Source organism: Hyperolius riggenbachi, chromosome 10 (assembly GCF_040937935.1).
Source record: "Hyperolius riggenbachi isolate aHypRig1 chromosome 10, aHypRig1.pri, whole genome shotgun sequence".
NCBI classification, from domain to species: Eukaryota; Metazoa; Chordata; class Amphibia; order Anura; family Hyperoliidae; genus Hyperolius; species Hyperolius riggenbachi.
The window spans coordinates 264,507,682-264,532,651 of NC_090655.1; the positions used below are offsets into that span (position 1 = coordinate 264,507,682).

A 24,970-nucleotide genomic window follows, 5' to 3' on the forward strand; every position below is an offset into this window, starting at 1 on the left:
AGCTACATGCTGCTGATTTGCCTGGTCCTTCTGTTGCACATAGATTGAGAGCTACGCGCGCGCGCACCAGGCGACAGGACCTTTATGCAAGTAAAGGGGGAGTCAGCTGATCAGCCGGTCAGCTGACTCCAGCTGTGCTCCGGATTGGCTGAGTGACTGGGGCGGTGCTGTGGAGCGCTTTGAGTATATATAGGACCTGCCTGTCAGTTGCTGGTTGTCTGCTGTTGCAAACGCTAACGTGCTAGCGCTCAGACCTTAGTCAGATCTCACAGTGTGTTAGAACAGGTTGGAGCTGGGAATTCACACTTAGCCAGTTTCCGTTGATAGCTTAAAGTACTAATTGCATTGTTATATTTGTGTACTATTCTTTAGTCTAGATCCCAGGTGTTGAAACCAAGGACTTCACACCTAGACTAGGATATTGCTATATTGCTACCATTATCTGTTATGATCCTCTGCTTTCCTGACTAATCTCCTGTTTGCTGATTCGGTACTTCTGCCTATCTGATTACTGCTGCCGACACTGCCTGTACCTTACTCTGAATCAGCCTTCCGTCTCTGTACCTTATCTGTCCGTACGTTGCTGACCCTGCTTGTCTGACCTTCCTATTCCCACTAGGGGGTCTTGCCACTAGTGAGGAATTTCGGAGAGCTGGCACCTACTCTCTAGGTGATCAGTCTTGCCAGTACTGTCTGCAACACTTGCTCCTCAAGTGTCTGCTAGCTGCAGTAGAGTCTTAATCACCCGCTTCTCGGGTGATCATCCTTGTAGCTCAGTCAGTGGTCCCTGCTCCTCAGGTGTCCACTGGCTGCAGTACAGTCTGAATTCCCTGCCCCTCAGGGGATTCTTGGCTGCAGTATTGTCTGAGTCTCCCGCTTCTCGGGAGATCTCCTCTTCTCATTACTGTTGCACCAAAACACTATTCTACATTGGTTGTCTTGTGTCTAGCTATTCTAGTATTATTGGTGATTCTGCAGATCACCACATAATCAGGTATAGCATCTGTATTATTGGTGATACTGCAGATCACCAATAATCAGAATAATCTGTGCGCTGACACCAATCGTTACATGAGGTAGAGGAATTATCCATTTATGTTACAGAGACCCAAAACCACCAATATTTCTGTATCTGGATATAAATACACACATACATACTCCTATATATTTCAGTATAGCCATATCTCTCCTCCCATCCTTCTGTCCAATGAGGAACTAAACTGCTGCCCACTGCGGCTCCTATTGGACAGGAGATGGGTGGGGGTGGGGGAAGGGTTGGGCTAGAAATCACTGGACCCCCTGCAAAACTTGGGTAACACCTTCACCTTTTTAACAAACGTGACATTATCCAATTTTTATTTTATTAATTCCTTAGTAATGTCGATAGAGTTGTTCTTCCTCTTCCTCTCTGCTCCTCCCCACACTTATATCAGTGCCTCCTCTGCCCCTCCTGCTCCATACACACTTATATCAGTGCCTCCTCTGCCCCTCCCCACACACACTTATATCAGTGCCTCCTCTGCCCCTCCCCCTCCACACACATTATATCAGTGCCTCCTCTGCCCCTACCCCTCCACACACACTTATATCAGTGCCTCCTCTGCCCCTCCCCCCTCCACACACTTATTTCAGTACCTCCTCTGCCCCTCCCCACCACACTTATATCAGTGCCTCCTCTGCCCCTCCCCCTCCACACACATATCAGTGCCTCCTCTGCCCCTCCCCTCCACACACACTTATTTCAGTGACTCCTCTGCCCCTCCCCCCTCCACACACACTTATTTCAGTGCCTTCTCTGCCCCTCCCCCTCCATACACACTTATATCAGTGCTTCCTCTGCCCCTCCACACACACTTATATCAGTGCTTCCTCTGCCCCTCCCCCTCCACACACACTTATATCAGTGCCTCCTCTGCCCCTCCCCCTCCACACACACTTATATCAGTGCCTCCTCTGCCCCTCCCCCTCCACACACACTTATATCAGTGTCTCCTTTGCCCCTCCCCCTCCACACATACTTATTTCAGTGCCTCCTCTGCCCCTCCCCCCTCCACACACACATATCAGTGCCTCCTCTGCCCCTCCCCCCTCCACACACACTATCAGTGCCTCCTCTGCCCCTCCCTCCTCCACACACACTTCTATAAGTGCCTCCTCTGTCCCTCCCCCCTCCACACACACTTATATCAGTGCCTCATCAGCCCTCCCCCTCCACATACACATATCAGTGCCTCCTCTGCCCCTCCCTCTCCACACACACTTATATCAGTGTCTCCTCTGCCCCTCCCCCTCCACACACACACTTATATCAGTGCCTCCTCTGCCCCTCCCCCTCCACACACACTTATATCAGTGTCTCCTCTGCCCCTCCCCCTCCACACACACACTTATATCAGTGCCTCCTCTGCCCCTCCCCCTCCACACACACTTATATCAGTACCTCCCCTGCACCTCCCCACCACAGTTATATCAGTGCCTCCTCTGCCCCTCCACACACACTTATATCAGTGCCTTCTCTACCCCTCCCCCCTCCACACACACTTATATCAGTGTCTCCTCTGCCCCTCCCCTCCACACATACTTATTTCAGTGCCTCCTCTGCCCCTCCCCCCTCCACACACACATATCAGTGCCTCCTCTGCCCCTCCCCCCTCCACACACACTTATATCAGTGACTTCTCTGCCCCTCCCCCCACCACACACACTTATATCAGTGCCTCCTCTGCCCCTCCCCCTCCACACACACTTATATCAGTACCTCCCCTGCACCTCCCCACCACAGTTATATCAGTGCCTCCTCTGCCCCTCCCTCCTCCACACACACTTATATCAGTGACTCCTCTGCCCCTCCCCCCACCACACACACTTATATCAGTGCCTCCTCTGCCCCTCCCCCTCCACACACACTTATATCAGTGCCTCCTCTACCCCTCCCCCTCCACACACACTTATATCAGTGCCTCCTCTACCCCTCCCCCTCCACACACACTTATATCAGTGCCTCCTCTGCCCCTCCCCCTCCCCCTCCACACACACTTATATCAGTGACTCCTCTGCCCCTCCCCCTCCACACACACACATATCAGTGCCTCCTCTGCCCCTCCCCTCCACACACACTTATGTTAGTGGCTCCTCTGCCCCTCCCCCTCCACACACTTATATCAGAGCCTCCTCTGCCCCTCCCCCTCCACACACACTTATATCAGAGCCTCCTCTGCCCCTCCCCCTCCACACACACACATATCAGTGCCTCCTCTGCCCCTCCCCTCCACACACACTTATGTTAGTGGCTCCTCTGCCCCTCCCCCTCCACACACACTTATATCAGTGACTCCTCTGCCCCTCCCCCTCCACACACACACATATCAGTGCCTCCTCTGCCCCTCCCCTCCACACACACTTATGTTAGTGGCTCCTCTGCCCCTCCCCCTCCACACACACTTATATCAGTGCCTCCTCTGTACCTGTGTGAAGCCCACTTAAATGCCCCCTATGTGAATACAAACCTTATTTTGTGTGATGATGCCACACAGGTTCTGCCATAAGAAGCTCTTACGCTGGTTCACATTTGAGCTGGGACATAAATTTGCCTTTTCAAAACAAAATGTATTTGTGATTATTCAAGCTGGAGGGAGCATATGACTCTCCCACAATGCATCACTGCTGAATATGCAAATCATCCCTTTGTTGTCTATGAAAGCTAAACACATCCAGAACCGATAAAAATGCAATAATATGTCAGCTTGCTATAGCTTTAAGGGAGAACAAATGGACAATTTGCATATATAGCAGTGGTGCATTGTGGGACGCCTCAAATGCTCACTCCAACATAAATAATCATAAATACCTTCTGTATTAACCTCCCTCGCGGTATTGATGGTTATACACGTCCATACAAGACATGCGGTGACCGGTATTGACGTGCATGAACAGACCTAGCACTATGCAAGGTCTGATAAGCTGAATAGAGGAACCCGACACCACTGCACTGTCCTAGCACTATGCAAGGTCTGATAAGCTGAATAGAGGAACCCGTCACCACTGCACTGTCCTAGCACTATGCAAGGTCTGATAAGCTGAATAGAGGAAAGCGTCACCACTGCACTGTCCTAGCACTATGCAAGGTCTGATAAGCTGAATAGAGGAACCCGTCACCACTGCACTGTCCTAGCACTATGCAAGTTCTGATAAGCTGAATAGAGGAACCCGACACCACTGCACTGTCCTAGCATTATGCAAGGTCTGATAAGCTGAATAGAGGACCTGTCACCACTGCACTGTCCTAGCACTATGCAAGGTCTGATAAGCTGAATAGAGGAACCCGACACCACTGCACTGTCCTAGCACTATGAAAGGTCTGATAAGCTGAATAGAGGAACCCGTCACCACTGCACTGTCCTAGCACTATGCAAGGTCTGATAAGCTGAATAGAGGAACCTGACACCACTGCACTGTCCTAGCACTATGCAAGGTCTGATAAGCTGAATAGAGGAACCCGTCACCACTGCACTGTCCTAGCACTATGCAAGGTCTGATAAGCTGAATAGAGGAACCCGACACCACTGCACTGTCCTAGCATTATGCAAGGTCTGATAAGCTGAAGAGAGGACCTGTCACCACTGCACTGTCCTAGCACTATGCAAGGTCTGATAAGCTGAATAGAGGAACCCGACACCACTGCACTGTCCTAGCACTATGAAAGGTCTGATAAGCTGAATAGAGGAACCCGTCACCACTGCACTGTCCTAGCACTATGCAAGGTCTGATAAGCTGAATAGAGGAACCTGACACCACTGCACTGTCCTAGCACTATGCAAGGTCTGATAAGCTGAATAGAGGAACCCGTCACCACTGCACTGTCCTAGCACTATGCAAGGTCTGATAAGCTGAATAGAGGTACCCGACACCACTGCACTGTCCTAGCACTATGCAAGGTCTGATAAGCTGAATAGAGGAACCTGACATCACTGCACTGTCCTAGCACTATGCAAGGTCTGATAAGCTGAATAGAGCAACCCGTCACCACTGCACTGTCCTAGCACTATGCAAGGTCTGATAAGCTGAATAGTGGAACCTGACACCACTGCACTGTCCTAGCACTATGCAAGGTCTGATAAGCTGAATAGAGGAACCCGACACCACTGCACTGTCCTAGCACTATGCAAGGTCTGATAAGCTGAATAGAGGGTCCCGTCACCACTGCACTGTCCTAGCACTATGCAAGGTCTGATAAGCTGAATAGAGGAACCTGACATCACTGCACTGTCCTAGCACTATGCAAGGTCTGATAAGCTGAATAGAGGAACCCGTCACCACTGCACTGTCCTAGCACTATGCAAGGTCTGATAAGCTGAATAGAGCAACCCGTCACCACTGCACTGTCCTAGCACTATGCAAGGTCTGATAAGCTGAATAGAGGAACCTGACATCACTGCACTGTCCTAGCACTATGCAAGGTCTGATAAGCTGAATAGAGGACCTGTCATCACTGCACTGTCCTAGCACTATGCAAGATATGATAAGCTGAATAGAGGACCTGTCACCACTGCACTGTCCTAGCACTATGCAAGGTCTGATAAGCTGAATAGAGGAACCCGACACCACTGCACTGCCCTAGCACTATGCAAGGTCTGATAAGCTGAATAGAGGAACCCGACACCACTGCACTGTCCCAGCACTAGGCAAGGTCTGATAAGCTGAATAGAGGAACCCGTCACCACTGCACTGTCCCAGCACTATGCAAGGACTGATAATCTGAATAGAGGAACCCGACACCACTGCACTGTCCTAGCACTATGCAAGGTCTGATAAGCTGAATAGAGGTCCTGTCACCACTGCACTGTCCTAGCATTATGCAAGGTCTGATAAGCTGAATAGAGGAACCCGACACCACTGCACTGTCCTAGCACTATGCAAGGTCTGATAAGCTGAATAGAGGAACCTGACACCACTGCACTGTCCTAGCACTATGTGAGATCTGATAAGCTGAATAGAGGAACCCGACACCACTGCACTGTCCTAGCACTATGCAAGGTCTGATAAGCTGAATACAGGAACCCGACACCACTGCACTGTCCTAGCACTATGCAAGGTCTGATAAGCTGAATAGAGGAACCCGACACTACTGCACTGTCCCAGCACTATGCAAGGTCTGATAAGCTGAATAGAGGACCTGTCACCACTGCACTGTCCCAGCACTATGCAAGGTCTGATAAGCTGAATAGAGGACCTGTCATCACTGCACTGTCCTAGCACTATGCAAGATATGATAAGCTGAATAGAGGACCTGTCACCACTGCACTGTCCTAGCACTATGCAAGGTCTGATAAGCTGAATAGAGGACCTGTCACCACTGCACTGTCCTAGCACTATGCAAGGTCTGATAAGCTGAATAGAGGAACCAGACACCACTGCACTGACCTAGCACTATGCAAGGTCTGATAAGCTGAATAGGGGAACCCGTCACCACTGCACTGTCCTAGCACTATGCAAGATCTGATAAGCTGAATAGAGGAACCTGTCACCACTGCACTGTCCCAGCACTATGCAAGGTCTGATAAGCTGAATAGAGGAACCTGTCACCACTGCACTGTCCCAGCACTATGCAAGGTCTGATAAGCTGAATAGAGGAACCTGACACCGCTGCACTGTCCTAGCACTATGCAAGGTCTGATAAGCTGAATAGAGGACCTGTCACCACTGCACTGTCCTAGCACTATACAAAGTCTGATAAGCTGAATAGAGGAATCAGTCACCACTGCACTGTCCTAGCACTATGCAAGATCTGATAAGCTGAATAGAGGACCTGTCACCACTGCACTGTCGTAGCACTATACAAAGTCTGATAAGCTGAATAGAGGAATCAGTCACCACTGTACTGTCCTAGCACTATGCAAGGTCGGATAAGCTGATGGATGTTTTGCTTTCTTTACTACCACTATCTGCCATTACTAAGTCAAGCTGGGCATACACGGACAGGAGGGAGGCTTATCAATCGAGCCTGATGGCTCAATTGATAAGACCCAACCTGTCCGATACCCCGCCGGATCGAAAGTGCGCTCAATACCAGCGGGGAGAACAATGGGAAGAAATGAGCGGCTAATTAGCAGCCGCCCGCGGGGACAAGCGGGGATCGATCCTCGCGCATGCACGGACGAGCGGTGACGCTCTGGCTCGATACCGGCGCATAAACTCATCGTGTATGCCCGGCATTACTTCTAAAAGGCTTCTGTAAAAAAACAAACATTGACAAACAAACAACCTTTAAGAAGGCAGATTTTTGTTTTGCATGGCATTATAGTAAGAGGGATTTTTGGTCCTCTTTAGCCCCTTACACGCTTCTATGAGTTCTGGTTCACCATGAGCTTGCTGGGTAATCTGTAAATGTGAGCTGGAGTAACAGGAGGACAGTCACAGCGGATGTGATGTAACGTGCTGTGATTTTCCATCATTGTCATGGCTATTTATGTCACGTCTGATTTTTGCCACTGCAATGGACACAGCATACATCTCCAAACTAGTGATGGACGAACATTGCGACTGTACGATCACAGAGTATTCACAAACGCTTCTGCAAATGTTCACAAGCTGAACGTTTGCGAGGGACCCCACTGACTTTAATGGCTGGCGAACTTCAAAAACCTTCAGGGCATATATTTTTAAACGTGTCAAAACTGTCCCAAAAACCCGGGCAGTGGCATGGCAAAGGGTGATCAATAGCAACATTCACCCCCAATATATGTATTTTACACAAAGGCTTTTTTTTTAAATGTAAATAAGAAAAATTGCGTTTGGTTTCTAGATTTTTCAAATTTTTTTACAATGGCCGCTGTGTGACCTGCCTAAAAATTGTTATTTGCAGCCACTGTATCCAAAGGCTTTAAATATTTGGCATATTCCTGCCTAATGTTTTACAGTACACTCAGTCACAAAATATGCTGCTTGCGCAGTGTGGGCCTAACTCTGCACTAGAGGTGGGCGAACAGTTCGGCTGTGTTAGCCGAACTGTTCGGGCTGCCCAACCTGTTATAGTGATGTGGCTTTTACTACTTCCGGGTCGCAATGACCCGGAGTAGTACGTCTGCGCTGGCCCGGCGGAGCGCGTCCTAGATCGCGCTCCCGTTGCCGGGCACTCTCTGCGCATGTGTGTGACGTCACACACATGCGCAGAAAGTGCGTCATGAGTGACGTCACACACATGCGCAGAGAGTGCCCGGCAATGTGGGCGCGATCTAGGACGCACTCCGCCGGGCCAGCGCAGACGTACTACTCCGGGTCATTGCGACCAGGAAGTAGTAAAAGCCACATCAATATAACAGGTTGGGCAGCCCGAACAGTTCGGCTAACACAGCCGAACTGTTCGCCCACCTCTACTCTGCACTACAAGTTCAACAGTGATGTGAAACACTTTGTATGACAATGTCAGGTGACAACATTTTTACAGTACAACACGGTCACTCAACCACTTTATATTAGCACAGTGACCAGCTGTAACACTGACGCAGCCACACACTACACTATACTAAACAGGTATATAAGCTACACACCACAAACAATAAATAACAGCAGGATCTGTCCTCAAAAGTACTTTTGGGGTCCCTAGCTGGTGAACTACAAAGAGCAGAACACCTACAGACAAGCTCTTTAATAACAGCGCAGGGAATGTGGGCGCAGCCGGCGCCACCATAGACCATAATAGAAATTACGGCTATAGCGAGAAACTTCGGCACCGTCAGTAGACGGAACTGAAGTTACTTTTAAAACGCTGTAATTCAGTCGCCAGCAATAGCTTGAAGACAAATTACATAATTCCCCACCATCCACGCGGACCTGGAGGAGGAATAGTAATTAACACTACTGGGAGTTGTGCAGCAGCAGGATAAGCCATATACCAGCTGTATTCTGTGCCCAAGTCTCCTGGCAGCGATTTCATATGTATGCCCTACAGAAGGAGCTACACAGCACTGAACAACACAGAACAGTGTCAGCAAGCTATCTCTATCTGTTCCTCAGCAAGCAGCACAGCTCTCCCTACACTGACTCCAGGCACACAGCTACACAGCACTGAATAACACAGAACAGTGCCAGCAAGCTATATCTCTGTCCCTCAATCAGCAGCACAGCTCCCCCTACACTGACTCCAGGCACACAGCTACACAGCACTGGGTTACATAGAGAACACCTATCTCTATCTGTCCCTCAATCAGCAGCACAGCTCTCCCTACACTGACTCCAGGCACACAGCTACATAGCACTGAATAACACAGAACACTGTCAGCAAGCTATCTCTCTGTCCCCCAATCAGCAGCACTGCTCTCCCTACACTGACTCCAGGCATACAGCTACACAGCACTGGGTTACATAGAGAACACCTATCCCTATCTGTCCCTCAATCAGCAGCACAGCTCTCCCTACACTGACTCCAGGCACACAGCTACACAGCACTGGGTTACATAGAGAACACCTATCCCTATCTGTCCCTCAATCAGCAGCACAGCTCTCCCTACACTGACTCCAGGCACACAGCTACACAGCACTGGATTACATAGAGAACACCTATCCCTATCTGTCCCTCAGCAGCACAGCTCTCCCTACACTGACTCCAGGCACACAGCTACACAGCACTGGATTACATAGAGAGCACCTATACCTATCTGCCCCTCAATCAGCAGCACAGCTCTCCCTACACTGACTCCAGGCACACAGCTACACAGCACTGGGTTACATAGAGAGCACCTATACCTATCTGCCCCTCAGTCAGCAGCACAGCTCTCCCTACACTGACTCCAGGCACACAGCTACACAGCACTGGGTTACATAGAGAGCACCTATCTCTATCTGTCCCTCAATCAGCAGCACAGCTCTCCCTACACTGACTCCAGGCACACAGCTACACAGCACTGGGTTACATAGAGAGCACCTATACCTATCTGCCCCTCAGTCAGCAGCACAGCTCTCCCTACACTGACTCCAGGCACACAGCTACACAGCACTGGGTTACATAGAGAGCACCTATACCTATCTGCCCCTCAGCAGCAGCACAGCTCTCCCTACACTGACTCCAGGCACACAGCTACACAGCACTGGGTTACATAGAGAACACCTATCCCTATCTGTCCCTCAGCAGCAGCACAGCTCTCCCTACACTGACTCCAGGCACACAGCTACACAGCACTGGGTTACATAGAGAACACCTATCACTATCTGTCCCTCAGTCAGCAGCACAGCTCTCCCTACACTGACTCCAGGCACACAGCTACACAGCACTGGGTTACATAGAGAGCACCTATACCTATCTGCCCCTCAGTCAGCAGCACAGCTCTCCCTACACTGACTCCAGGCACACAGCTACACAGCACTGGGTTACATAGAGAACACCTATCACTATCTGTCCCTCAGTCAGCAGCACAGCTCTCCCTACACTGACTCCAGGCACACAGCTACACAGCACTGGGCTACATAGAGAGCACCTATCTATATCTGTCCCTCAGTCAGCAGCACAGCTCTCCCTACACTGACTCCAGGCACACAGCTACATAGCACTGGATTCCATAGAGAACGCCTATCACTATCTGTCCCTCAGTCAGCAGCACAGCTCTCCCTACACTGACTCCAGGCACACAGCTACACAGCACTGGGTTACATAGAGAACACCTATCCCTATCTGTCCCTCAATCAGCAGCACATCTCTCCCTACACTGACTCCAGGCACACAGCTACACAGCACTGGATTCCATAGAGAACACCTCTCACTATCTGTCCCTCAGCAGCAGCACAGCTCTCCCTACACTGACTCCAGGCACACAGCTACATAGCACTGGATTCCATAGAGAACACCTATCCCTATCTGTCCCTCAATCAGCAGCACAGCTCTCCCTACACTGACTCCAGGCACACAGCTACACAGCACTGGATTCCATAGAGAACACCTATCCCTATCTGTCCCTCAGCAGCACAGCTCTCCCTACACTGACTCCAGGCACACAGCTACACAGCACTGGATTCCATAGAGAACACCTCTCACTATCTGTCCCTCAGCAGCAGCACAGCTCTCCCTACACTGACTCCAGGCACACAGCTACATAGCACTGGATTCCATAGAGAACACCTATCCCTATCTGTCCCTCAATCAGCAGCACAGCTCTCCCTACACTGACCCCAGGTACACAGCTACACAGCACTGGGTTACATAGAGAGCACCTATCCCTATCTGTCCATCAATCAGCAGCACAGCTCTCCCTACACTGACTCCAGGCACACAGCTACACAGCACTGAATAACACAGAACAGTGCCAGCAAGCTATCTCTCTGTCCCTGAATCAGCAGCACAGCTCTCCCTACACTGACTCCAGGCACCCAGCTCCACAGCACTGGGTTACATAGAGATCATCTATCACTATCTGTCCCTCAGTCAGCAGCACAGCTCTCCCTACACTGACCCCAGGCACACAGCTACACAGCACTGAATAACACAGAACAGTGTCAGCAAGCTATCTCTCTGTCCCTGAATCAGCAGCACAGCTCTCCCTACACTGACTCCAGGCACCCAGCTCCACAGCACTGGATTCCATAGAGAACACCTATCACTATCTGTCCCTCAGTCAGCAGCACAGCTCCCCCTACACTGACTCCAGGCACACAGCTACACAGCACTGGGTTACATAGAGAGCACCTATCCCTATCTGTCCCTCAATCAGCAGCACAGCTCTCCCTACACTGACCCCAGGCACACAGCTACACAGCACTGGATTCCATAGAGAACACCTATCACTATCTGTCCCTCAGTCAGCAGCACAGCTCTCCCTACACTGACTCCAGGCACACAGCTACACAGCACTGGATTCCATAGAGAACACCTATCACTATCTGTCCCTCAGTCAGCAGCACAGCTCTCCCTACACTGACTCCAGGCACACAGCTACACAGCACTGGATTCCATAGAGAACACCTATCTCTATCTGTCCCTCAGCAGCAGCACAGCTCCCCCTACACTGACTCCAGGCACACAGCTACACAGCACTGGATTCCATAGAGAACACCTATCACTATCTGTCCCTCAGTCAGCAGCACAGCTCTCCCTACACTGACTCCAGGCACACAGCTAGACAGCACTGGATTCCATAGAGAACACCTATCACTATCTGTCCCTCAATCAGCAGCACAGCTCTCCCTACACTGACTCCAGGCACACAGCTACACAGCACTGGGTTACATAGAGAGCACCTATCCCTATCTGTCCCTCAATCAGCAGCACAGCTCTCCCTACACTGACTCCAGGCACACAGCTACACAGCACTGGGTTACATAGAGAACACCTATCACTATCTGTCCCTCAATCAGCAGCACAGCTCTCCCTACACTGACTCCAGGCACACAGCTACATAGCACTGGATTCCATAGAGATCATCTATCTCTATCTGTCCCTCAGCAGCACAGCTCTCCCTACACTGACTCCAGGCACACAGCTACACAGCACTGGATTCCATAGAGAACCCTATCACTATCTGTCCCTCAGTCAGCAGCACAGCTCTCCCTACACTGATTCCAGGCACACAGCTACACAGCACTGGATTCCATAGAGAACACCTATCGCTATCTGTCCCTCAGCAGCAGCACAGCTCTCCCTACACTGGCTCCAGGCACACAGCTACACAGCACTGGAGTACATAGAGAACACCTATCACTATCTGTCCCTCAGCAGCACAGCTCTCCCTACACTGACTCCAGGCACACAGCTACACAGCACTGGATTCCATAGAGAACACCTATCACTATCTGTCCCTCAGCAGCACAGCTCTCCCTACACTGACTCCAGGCACACAGCTAGACAGCACTGGATTCCATAGAGAACACCTATCTCTATCTGTCCCTCAGCAGCACAGCTCTCCCTACACTAACTCCAGGCACACAGCTACACAGCACTGGATTCCATAGAGAACACCTATCGCTATCTGTCCCTCAGCAGCAGCACAGCTCTCCCTACACTGGCTCCAGGCACACAGCTACACAGCACTGGAGTACATAGAGAACACCTATCACTATCTGTCCCTCAGCAGCACAGCTCTCCCTACACTGACTCCAGGCACACAGCTACACAGCACTGGATTCCATAGAGAACACCTATCACTATCTGTCCCTCAGCAGCACAGCTCTCCCTACACTGACTCCAGGCACACAGCTAGACAGCACTGGATTCCATAGAGAACACCTATCTCTATCTGTCCCTCAGCAGCACAGCTCTCCCTACACTAACTCCAGGCACACAGCTACACAGCACTGGATTCCATAGAGAACACCTATCACTATCTGTCCCTCAATCAGCAGCACAGCTCTCCCTACACTGACTCCAGGCACACAGCTACACAGCACTGGGTTACATAGAGAGCACCTATCCCTATCTGTCCCTCAATCAGCAGCACAGCTCTCCCTACACTGACTCCAGGCACACAGCTACACAGCACTGGGTTACATAGAGAACACCTATCACTATCTGTCCCTCAATCAGCAGCATAGCTCTCCCTACACTGACTCCAGGCACACAGCTACATAGCACTGGATTCCATAGAGATCATCTATCTCTATCTGTCCCTCAGCAGCACAGCTCTCCCTACACTGACTCCAGGCACACAGCTACACAGCACTGGATTCCATAGAGAACCCTATCACTATCTGTCCCTCAGTCAGCAGCACAGCTCTCCCTACACTGATTCCAGGCACACAGCTACACAGCACTGGATTCCATAGAGAACACCTATCGCTATCTGTCCCTCAGCAGCAGCACAGCTCTCCCTACACTGACTCCAGGCACACAGCTACACAGCACTGGGCTACATAGAGAGCACCTATCACTATCTGTCCCTCAGTCAGCAGCACAGCTCTCCCTACACTGACTCCAGGCACACAGCTACAATTCCATAGAGAACACCTATCACTATCTGTCCCTCAATCAGCAGCACAGCTCTCCCTACACTGACTCCAGGCACACAGCTACACAGCACTGGATTCCATAGAGAACACCTATCACTATCTGTCCCTCAGTCAGCAGCACAGCTCTCCCTACACTGGCTCCAGGCACACAGCTACACAGCACTGGGTTACATAGAGAACACCTATCTCTATCTGTCCCTCAATCAGCAGCATAGCTCTCCCTACACTGACCCCAGGCACACAGCTACACAGCACTGGGTTACATAGAGAACACCTATCACTATCTGTCCCTCAATCAGCAGCACAGCTCTCCCTACACTGACCCCAGGCACACAGCTACACAGCACTGGATTCCATAGAGAACACCTATCTCTATCTGTCCCTCAATCAGCAGCACAGCTCTACCTACACTGACTCCAGGCACACAGCTACAGAGCACTGAATAACACAGAACACTGTCAGCAAGCTATCTCTCTGTCCCTCAATCAGCAGCACAGCTCTGCCTACACTGACTCCAGGCACACAGCTACACAGCACTGGATTCCATAGAGAACACCTATCCCTATCTGTCCCTCAATCAGCAGCACAGCTCTACCTACACTGACTCCAGGCACACAGCTACAGAGCACTGAATAACACAGAACACTGTCAGCAAGCTATCTCTCTGTCCCTCAATCAGCAGCACAGCTCTGCCTACACTGACTCCAGGCACACAGCTACACAGCACTGGAGTACATAGAGAACACCTATCACTATCTGTCCCTCAATCAGCAGCACAGCTCTACCTACACTGACTCCAGGCACACAGCTACACAGCACTGGATTCCATAGAGAACACCTATCTCTATCTGTCCCTCAGCAGCACAGCTCTCCCTACACTGACTCCAGGTACACAGCTACACAGCACTGAATAACACAGAACAGTGTCAGCAAGCTATCTCTTTGTCCCTCAATCAGCAGCACAGCTCTCCCTACACTGACTCCAGGCACACAGCTACACAGCACTGGATTACATAGAGACCACCTATCTCTATCTGTCCCTCAGCAGCACAGCTCTCCCTACACTGACTCCAGGCACACAGCTACACAGCACTGGATTCCATAGAGAACCCTATCACTATCTGTCCCTCAGCAGCACAGCTCTCCCTACACTGACTCCAGGCACACAGTTACACAGCACTGAATAACACAGATCACTGTCAGCAAGCTATCTATCTGTCCCTCAATCAGCAGCACAGCGCTCCCTACACTGACTCCAGACACACAGCTACACAGCACTGAATAGCACAGAACAGTGTCAGCAAGCTATATCTCTGTCCCTCAATCAGCAGCACAGCTCTCCCTACACTGACTCCATTCTGACTGTAAAATGGCTGCCAGGTTTGTTTCTTTTACTGGCTTATTTGGCCCATATGGTAAAAATGCTTAATCAGGCTTAGGCAACACAATGGGTGTGGGGGGGGGGGGGGAATGGTGTGTCTTAGGGTTAGGCACCACCAGGGGAGGTTTCTGTGTGAGAGTGGGGATCGTTTTAGCCATAGTAAAATATCGGTAAATATTACAGTACAGTAAATATTACTGTTATTTTACTATCTAGTCTGTGAGCAGTGACAGTCATAACAGCAATACAGATTCGCAATTATTCTACATTTACTGCTGATTACTCACCTGTTCTGCCCTCTGTAACAGTGTCCTTCTCTTTACTTGTCCCCATCATGTCACCCTCCTCCATAGACTGCTGATCACTCCTCACATACGTCTCTTCTTCCTCTTTACTTGTCCCCATCATGTCACCCTCCTCCACAGACTGCTGATCACTCCTCACATCCGTCTCTTCTTCCTCTTTACTTGTCCCCATCATGTCACCCTCCTCCACAGACTGCTGATCACTCCTCACATCCGTCTCTTCTTCCTCTTTATTTGTCTTCATCATGTCACCCTCCTCTATAGACTGCTGATCACGCTTCATAAACGTCTCTTCTTCAACTTTAATTGTCCTCATCGTGTCACCCTTCTCCACAGATTGTTGATCGCTTCTCACATATGTATCTTTTTCTTCCACTTCAACCACAGCACTTCCACAAATAAGTTCTCCACCCTAAGTGCATAAAGTGAGAGATAATTTTTAATGTGAACACAGATAACAGCATAGGCAGGAGGAAACAATGTCACACAGTTTGGAGTCTCTGGGGACCCTCAGCCCCACCTACCTGATAATCATGGAGGATGGTGTGATCTTCTTGTGGACAATTCTGGGAATAAAGAGGACCTGTACATCTCGCTGGTGGGTTTCTTTTACCGGATCCATCTGCAGAAAACACACACACTGACTGAATACATTGGGCTTGATTCACAAAAGAGTGCTAACTTTTAGCACGGCCGTTTTCGCACAAATTTTCGGCGTTTTCGCGCGTATTTTCGCATTCGCGCGCAATTAAACATTTTCGCGCAAAACCGTTATCGTTTCCGCGCATAAACGCGAATTTTCACGCGAAAATGCGCGTTTGCGCGCGAAACCGATAACGATTTCGCGCGAAAACGTTTAATTGCGCACATACGCGAAAATTCGCACGAAAACGGTCGTGCTAAAAGTTAGCACTCTTTTGTGAATCAAGCCCATTGTCTCTATGTATGTCAAATAATGAAAGGATATAGGGGAACCCTCCATACTGCTCTCTCCTTTACAAGAAATGAAAGTGTCCTCTTACCTGGTGATGTGAGGGGCGGCTGATTCTCCATCATGGCGTCCTTGTAAAAGTCCTTGTGTCCTTCTATATACTGCCACTCCTCCATTGAGAAATAGACGGTGATATCCTGACACCTTATAGGAACCTTACATAACAATGATACAGTCACCACCCAGACACACCCCTTGCTGTTACTGCATAATGTCCCATAATTCCCAGCACTGCTCACCTCTCCTGTTAGCAGCTCCATCACCTTCCTGGTGATTTCCAGAATCCCCTGAATGTTGTCTCTCTCAGATAACAGGGAGTGAGGTGGGGGCAGCGTGATGGTCACATGATCACCAGACTTCACTGGAGGAAAACTCTGTGTAGAAAGTTCAACAATAATGTCACATGACCTCCCAGAATCCTCCTCACCTCTCCAGTCAGTTAAAGGGGAACTGAAGAGAGAGGTATATGGAGGCTGTCATGTTTATTTCCTTTTAATCAATACCAGTTGCCTGGCAGCCCTGCTGGTCTATTTCTCTGCAGTAGTATCTGATTAAAACCAGAAACAAGCATGCAGCTAGTCTTGTCAGATCAGACTTATAAGTCTGAACCACTGAAACACCTGATCTGCTGCATGCTTGTTCAGGGGCTATGGCTAATAGTATTAGAGGCAGAGGATCAGCAGGGCTGCCAGGCAACTGGTATTGTCTAAAAGGAAATAAACATGACAGCCTCCATATACCTCTCTCTTCAGTTCCCCTTTAAGTGCAGGACCGGTACAAGGTTATCGAGCACAAGAGGCGGATATTCCCATTGGCCCATTCCACCACCAAATGCACCCCCACAGTATAGGTAGCATATGTGCCCCTAGTATTAGGCAGTCCCCTTATAAGTAGCCAGATGTGCTTCCAAGCATTAGGTAACCCCCTCCCGTGTTTAGATAGCCAAATGTGCCCCTAGAATTAGGCAGCACCCCACTATAGAAATCCAAATGAGCCCTCCATTATTAGGCAGCCCCCCTTCCCAGTATAGCTAGCCAGATCAGCCCCCAGTATTAGGCAGCCCACCTCCCAAGTTATACAGCCAGATGTGCCACCAGTATTAGACAGCCCCCCAACAAGCAGAGTTGTGAGCAGAGCCTGCAGTGTTGCCTACTCACCTCACCGGCAACTCAGCTGTGTCAGTCTCACAGCATCTCCTCTTCTCCCTCTAGTGATGAAAATAATAAGAGACACCACTAGAGGGAAACAGCCATGTCACAGGCTAGCAGCATTTTCTCTGAGTTCCTGGTGCAGTGAGGAGCAGAAATACAAGCTTCACTCAAGACCGTGCATTGGCTAGGCAGGAGAGGAGGTTGGGGGGATTGGAGAGGACAAAGGTGCATCCTCAGGGCTGTGCGCTCAGAGGCTAATAAAGTCCCTGCCTGTCTTGACCTGGACCTGGCTGTGTGTTTTATTGCTAGCGATACGAATGACATCATGTGACCTCCCAGAATCCTCCTCACCTCTCCAGTCAGCAGATAGATGATCTCCAGGGTGAGGTTGAATATCCTCTCGGTCATGTGACTCTGGTCTTCATCCATCCTCAGTGATGTTGTCATGTGATCTGTACAGGATGCTGCTGCCTTTTGATAGATAAACGAGAGTATTATCTAGGCTGTACAGTTGTCAATAGTGAAACTATCAGTACAAGATTCCCCTCCCCCCAGCACTCCCACATTACTGTCACTTGTGGGTGGTAGGGCCATGCAGAGTATTGCAGGAAAGCATAATAAGCTGGTTTATAGCTACCTGTGCACTATACTCACAGTGTGCTGCAGTCCTGTCCTCCATCTGCCTCCTCTCCAGTTGGCCTTCTCTCCCCACATCCACCTCCCACTGTTACCATTCCTGTGATGTTACAGCAGTGCTGGTAGTGGTAGATGGATGAGCAGACCGCCCAACAGTCCCATTTTCGTCGGGATTTTCCCAATAATTAGCATCCGGTCCTGGATCCCACCCACTGCTTGTCCAATCCCGGCTTCTCACCTCCTCTAGGAACACAGCTCTCTTCCTAATGTGCAGCCGCACTGAGCCATATGCGGAAGCTAAAGCGACTGCATAGGAGGTGAGAAGCGGCTGACAGAGAAGCAAAGGAGTAGTGGAGCGGTGGGGAAAGGACCATAGTAGGTGTGGAGGGGGCTGGAAGCAGGTGCTTAGTAAGTGTATTACACAGGCACAGACTGCACCTCGATCCACTCCATCCCGCCCCCTCACTGTGCCGATCAGCCCACAGTTTGAATGGGAGAGCGGCAGGCACCTTCCGAGTAAAGAAGAAGACAGATGACCTCCAGCAGGTCTTCTCCTTAAGATAAAGGTAACAGCTGAGAGGATCCCTCTGCCTCCCCCCTCCGGGGGATAGCACAGTTGCTCGGACAAGAGCAGGCTGGCTGTGCTGTCACAGACGTGCTTCACCGGCCCTGGCTGCTCCGTGATGTGTGACGTTCAGCCTGCTTGTAAAGTCTCCATGCTTATTGGGAATCTCTGCCAGTGTTGTTGCTGTGAGGGGCTAACACACTATTTTTGACATTTGAGGAGGACAAATAAAAATATAACTTTTAATATAAATAGCTTTAAAGTTATATTTTAATTTATCCTCCTTAAAAAATAGTGTTTAGTTGAAACTCAGGCTATTGTGAGTTTCTGAGAGTAGGGGGAGCAGAAAGAGGGGTCATTGCACTGCAGGTGACGATCCAGCAGACCATGCCACCTACCTTTCTGGCCAGTGCGCTCCTCCCTTGGGTGACACCTGGTGAGGTGACAATGCTGCAGACTATGCCACTTACTGTAAGTGGCATGTCTGCTTCATTGTCACTTCCAATCCACAATCATCTCCGCACCAATGGACTTTGCAAGATGTGCTGAAATCGTCTTTGGAGTAACAAGACACTGTTGAATAGATTCTTCAGATTCGCACCATCTAAAATTCTTTATTAAGTAATGCTTATTTAAAAGGTAACATCATAAAACATGTGGGTATCTGTAAGGATGATGACGCACAGGCGTTTCGGGCTGCCTCAGTCCTTTCTCAAATCATGACAGACCCACAATGCTTCATTGTCACTTCAGCAGGAGTCACCCAAGGGAGGGGAGAAGCGCACTGGCCAGAAAGGTAAGTGGCATGGTCTGCAGCATTGTCACCGCACCAGAGGTCACGCAGGGAAGGAGCACACTGGCCAGAAACTGGTTAGTCAGTGGCATCATGGTCTATGCTGCATCGTCATCTTGCCATTTGTCACTGGGGAACACCTGGGCCAGATTGGTAAGTAGCATGGTCTACTGCATTGACACCTCACCAGGTGTCACCCAGGGGACAAGCTTGCCAGACAGGTAAATCCTGGTGAGGTGACAATGTAGCAAACCATGCCACTTTCTAGTCAGGCCAGTATGCTTCTTCATTCCTTTCTTAGTGCACCACACATGGTTTATTGTAGTGGCGTCCCTACTCCTGTGAACTTTGAGAGGGTGGGAGGGAAGGAGGACCTCTAGACACCAGGAAACTCTGTATTGGGGAGTGAGGGGAATCTCTAAACACCAGGAACTTGTATAAGGGGAGGGAGGCCACTAGATACCAGTGAACAGTGTAGAGGTGGGAGGCGGTGCAGCATATGTAAAATTAGGGCGTGGTTAAAGGTGATGCAGGGGCGTGTCTTAGTGTCCTTCTTTCCAGACTTCAAAAGTTGGGAGGTATGGATGAGGATATGAGGAGAGGCAGAGAGGCTAATGGGAGCAGAGGACTGGAGCACACTGTGACAGCTAGCTATAAACCAATGTAAATCCTTCACTTTACTACTCTGCCTGGAGTTGGGGTAAGTAATGGAATGTGTACATGGCTACACTGGGAAAGAAATGGCATTACTGGGGTGAGTGACATTACATATTGTAGGATAATGGCATTTCTGGGGGACAAATGGGGCATGGCTATACTGGGAAAGAAATGGCATCACTAGGGTGGGGAACATTACACACTGGGGGAGAAGGGCAACGCAGGGGGACATGGCTATACTGGGAAGTAAATGGCATTACTGGGAGGACATGGCTATACTGGGAAGTAAATGGCATTATTGTGGTGGGGGACATGACATACCAGAAGATAATGGCAATACTGGGGGAGACGGTGGGGGGGGACATGACTATACTTGGACAGATTGACTTTGCTCTGTTATGTGAGTGATCTGTCTCATGACTAGTAAAGTAAGATGCCAACCAAAATCATGTAGGGCAGACCACTAGAAAACTGGCTAACAAGTCACAGTAGTGATATAAAAGCCTCTTGTATGGCAATTACTTCAAGGGGGACGATGAGGATAGTCAGGGGCGCCTGTAGGCACAGACACTAAAAGCGGTGGCCTAGAGCGGCACGCCCATCGGGGGGCAGAGCCAATGCTAACTCTAAAACTACCATCTCCCTAAGCGCTGCAGGACTCGCTGATCAGGCTCTTGGCTTCCTGCACAGATGCACTGCACGCCTTCATGCACCCCCCCAGCCAATAGAGACAGAGCAAACATGCTTTGACCCGCCTCTAAGGCCATCCCTTTCTGGCTCCTTGTAAGCCACAGGCGCAGAGCAGTGTCTGTGTACTGCCTGCGTGTGGCTCTCTGCCATTGGCCCGCCTTAAACTTCGCCCCCCGCCAGACAGACTATCGGGGCTCCAGGCTGGAACTGAGTCGCATGCTTCCTGCATCCCCCTGCCCCGAGTATGAAACTTACAGCAGAGAAGTGGTGACTGAGGGGTTGAGCTGCAGCCTGGAGCAGAGGAGCTGGAGAGTCACTCACAAACAAGGAATCAGTGTGAGGAGTGAAGAAGAGAACAGTGTGAGACAGCAGTCAGAGGCACTGTAAGTTTTGGATCTAGTTTGTGCACTCTGGCAATCAGTTCGGTCTGTGTAACTTCTGACATTCACAAGTGGAGTAGAGAATTGACACTCAGTTAATCAGCCAGGGTGAAAGCAAAGATGTTATCACACACTGTAATGTCCAGACTCTATGCAGGCAGGCTGAGCTTTCATGGATCCCAGATTTAATAGAAGAGACAATCCAGGCACAAATCTTCAGGAGTGTCTCTCTAGCCACACCCACCCGCATCATGTGACATTTTCCTACAGACTACAATGACAGTTTGTGAATTAAGACTTCTGATTAATAGAAAGCAGAACTGAAGGTTGATGCCCAGATTTTTCTTCTGTTGTAAGTACTGTGACTTCTGATACAGCACTGTTGTGCAACGTTAGCTCCTCCCTGGACACTTGTAAGCTGTCTCTGCTGCTGTCAGTCAGAGGTGTGGCTCCTCCCCCAACAATGGAAAGCACTTGATCTCAGTTTCTGTCAATCAGTGGTAGAGCACCTAACCCCCAGTATGGGTGTGCATTGTAACTTCTCCCTCTGCCTCTGTCAGTCAGTGGACTGTGTAGTTCAACCCCAATAACAGTGAGGATGCTAGTTCCACCCTCAGTCACAGGGAATTCATATGGTGTAGCTCCACCCTCTCCAGTTTGTACTCCTCCTAGCAGTAGGTCTGGCGGGTGTTGATCCAGTGTGTGTTGGTCAGTGCTGGTAGATGGAGGAGAATGCTAGGTTTCTTTCATTTTCCTACTTTTGTACGTATATGTGTGGTAAAACCTGAAGACCACTGGAGGTCATGTCCTGGAATGGGGGTGGCTAAGGGTGAGTGTGACAGGCTGAGAGTGAATGAGATAGTCAGGATGACAGGCTGAGCGTGATTGTCATGCGGTGAGGGTGATTGGGTGAGAGTGACAGACTGCATGAGAGGGTGACAGGCTGAGCATGATCTGAGTGTGAGAGTGACCGGCTAAACATGAGCTGAGTGTGAGAGTGGCAGGCTGAGTATGAGGGTGGGTGTAACAAGCTGAGCAATAGCTGAGTGTGATTGACTGATTGTGAGGGTGACAGGCTGATTGTGAAGGTGACAAGCTGAGCAAAAGCTGATTGTGAGGGTGACAGGCTGATTGTGAGGGTGGCAGGCTGAGTATGAGGGTGAGTAACAAGCTGAGCAATAGCTGAGTGTGAGGGTGACAAGATGAGCAAGAGCTGAGTGTGAGGGTGACAGGCTGAGTGTGAGGGTGACAAGCTGAGGAAGAGCTGAATGTGAGGGTGACAGGCTGAGTGTGAGGGTGACAAGCGGAGCAAGAGCTGAGTGTGAGGGTGACAGGCTGATTGTGAGGGTGAGTGTGAGGGTGACAAGCTGAGCAAGAGCTGAGTGTGAGGGTGACAGGCTGATTGTGAGGGTGACAGGCTGATTGTGAGGGTGACAAGCTAAGCAAGAGCTGTGTGTGAAGGTGACAGGCTGATTGTGAGGGTGACAGGCTGATTGTGAGGGTGACAGGCTGAGCAAGAGCTGTGTGTGAAGGTGACAGGCTGAGTGTGACAAGCTGAGCAAGAGCTGAGTGTGAGGGTGACAGGCTGAGTGTGAGGGTGACAAGCTGAGCAAGAGCTGAGTGTGAGGGTGACAGGCTGATTGTGAGGTAGACAAGCTGAGCAAGAGCTGAGTGTGAGGGTGACAGGCTGAGTGTGAGGGTGCCAAGCTGAGCAAGAGCTGAGTGTGAGAGTGACAGACTGATTGTGAGGGTGACGGGCTGAGCATGATCTGTGTGAGAGTGACAGACTGAGCATGATCTGTGTGTGAGCATGAGCTGAGGGTGACAGGCTGAGTTGAGGATGACAGGCTGAGCACGAGGCAAGTCTGAGGGCGGTGGGCCAAATTTGATGGGGGCGCCAGACGTTTTCTTGCCTGGAGTGACAAAAAGGCTAGAAGCACCCCTGAGGATAGTGACAGGTGTACTATGACCTCCTCTGTAACAAAGTATGTCCATCCCGACCTCAATATCTTAAATATATAATTTAAAAACAAACAAACACACAATAACCTCTTCCAACAAGGTCACCTCTCCTCGTTCTGCTGTGTTACATCACTTCCCATCTTACATCACTTCCTTTTTTTTTTTTTTTTTTGATTCCTTCCTCTGTGAGTTCCACCTGGTAGAGGCGAGATTGCCATCTTGTGGTGAATTGGCTAACTGCAGACTCCGTTTGTGGAATCAGCTGCACTCAACCATAAGGCAGGCATCAGAAGCAAGAAAATGAAATCAAATAGTTTAAAAAGAGGAGGTAGATATGAAATCACCTTCTCTCACGGAAAACCCTGAAGAATTAGATAAATAATTATCACTTTAATTTTTAAATACGGTGGTGTAGAAGTTTGTGCTTTCGCCTTGCAGTGTTGGCCTGTGTCCCCTGTTCGCATCACAGTCAGGGCACTATCTGCATGGAGTTTGTATGTTATTCCTGTGTATGTGTGGGTTTCCTCCAGGCACTCAGTTTTCCTCCAACATCCCCAAAACATTCATATACAATAAGTTAATCGGCTTCCTCCTAACGTGGCCCCAGCGGCGGTGCGAGACCAAGTTGTGCCTGGGGCAAGGTCAGGTTTTGGTGCCTAAAGGTCAGGTTTTGGCACCTAGACTTCCATTCCCCATCCAAAATGTGCTGCCTTTTTAAGAATTCAACAAACTGCGCCTGGAGCAAGGCCCCCCCCCCCCCCTAGATCCGTCCCTGCGTGGCCCTAGAATGCGATACATGCACTATAAATGATACATACATAGACATATGACTATGATAGGGATTAGATTGTAAGCAGGGTAGAATTTCTGGAAAGGCCACAAGGGCCGTGGCCTAGGGTGCTGAAAAAAGCAGAAAGTTAGAAGGGGCGGAAGGACATAGAGAGAGATAAGAGACTGTATGTTGAAATAAATCATTTATTTGGCTCTGAAGCCGCCCTGCTTTGTTACACAGTCAGCATTCCAGAGCTGCATGGATTTTCCTTACTTCCTGGTGTGCGATGAGTGATATCTCCAGGAACATACAAGCTTCAGTTTAGTGCCAGTGTTGTAGAGAAACCTGGTTCACCATGAGCTTGCTGGGCAATCTGTAACTCTGGATGTAAACAAGTATTTCTGATCCGGTAAGGTTTACATTCACAGGAATACCAGCTCCACCTTACAACTCAAGCTGAGCTGAACAGTGTATAGCTGGTCAGACTCTGATAATGACTTGAGCCATTCCTTCTCCTCTCTACCCTGGACTGTAAATCTTAAAAAGAAAGAGAAGGTTTTTTTTTCCCTAGAGAAACTTATGGCAGTCTCTTCTAAGCTAAATCGTAACCCCTTGCTGGCTCATTTTAACCTCCCTGACAGTAATCCTGAGCTACGCTCAGGCTATGCAGAGTATAGCGCGTATAGAGTATAGCGAGCAACGGGTGGTTTTACTCACCTCCCGGGGATCCAGATGTCGGTAGGCATTCTCCTTCCTGTCCT

The 24,970-nt window shown here is 49.8% G+C and overlaps 2 protein-coding genes across 2 annotated transcripts in view; one reads left to right on the plus strand and one right to left on the minus strand.

The window, feature by feature from the left end:
• The window catches only part of LOC137535388 (zinc finger protein 271-like), a 96,047-nt gene extending 72,465 nt beyond the window's left edge, over positions 1-23,582 (minus strand). Inside the window, exons 1-6 of the mRNA XM_068257218.1 lie at positions 23,525-23,582; positions 18,106-18,225; positions 16,843-16,977; positions 16,635-16,758; positions 16,137-16,234; positions 15,595-16,024 (exon numbers count right to left, since the gene is read on the minus strand). Of these exons, the coding sequence (XP_068113319.1) occupies positions 15,595-16,024; positions 16,137-16,234; positions 16,635-16,758; positions 16,843-16,977; positions 18,106-18,201 (883 nt within the window). The 5' untranslated portion in view covers positions 18,202-18,225; positions 23,525-23,582. The remainder of the gene's footprint in view (positions 1-15,594; positions 16,025-16,136; positions 16,235-16,634; positions 16,759-16,842; positions 16,978-18,105; positions 18,226-23,524) is intronic.
• Positions 1-24,970, plus strand: part of LOC137535385 (zinc finger protein 721-like) — a 378,642-nt gene that overhangs the window by 303,148 nt on the left and 50,524 nt on the right. The window lies entirely within an intron of this gene.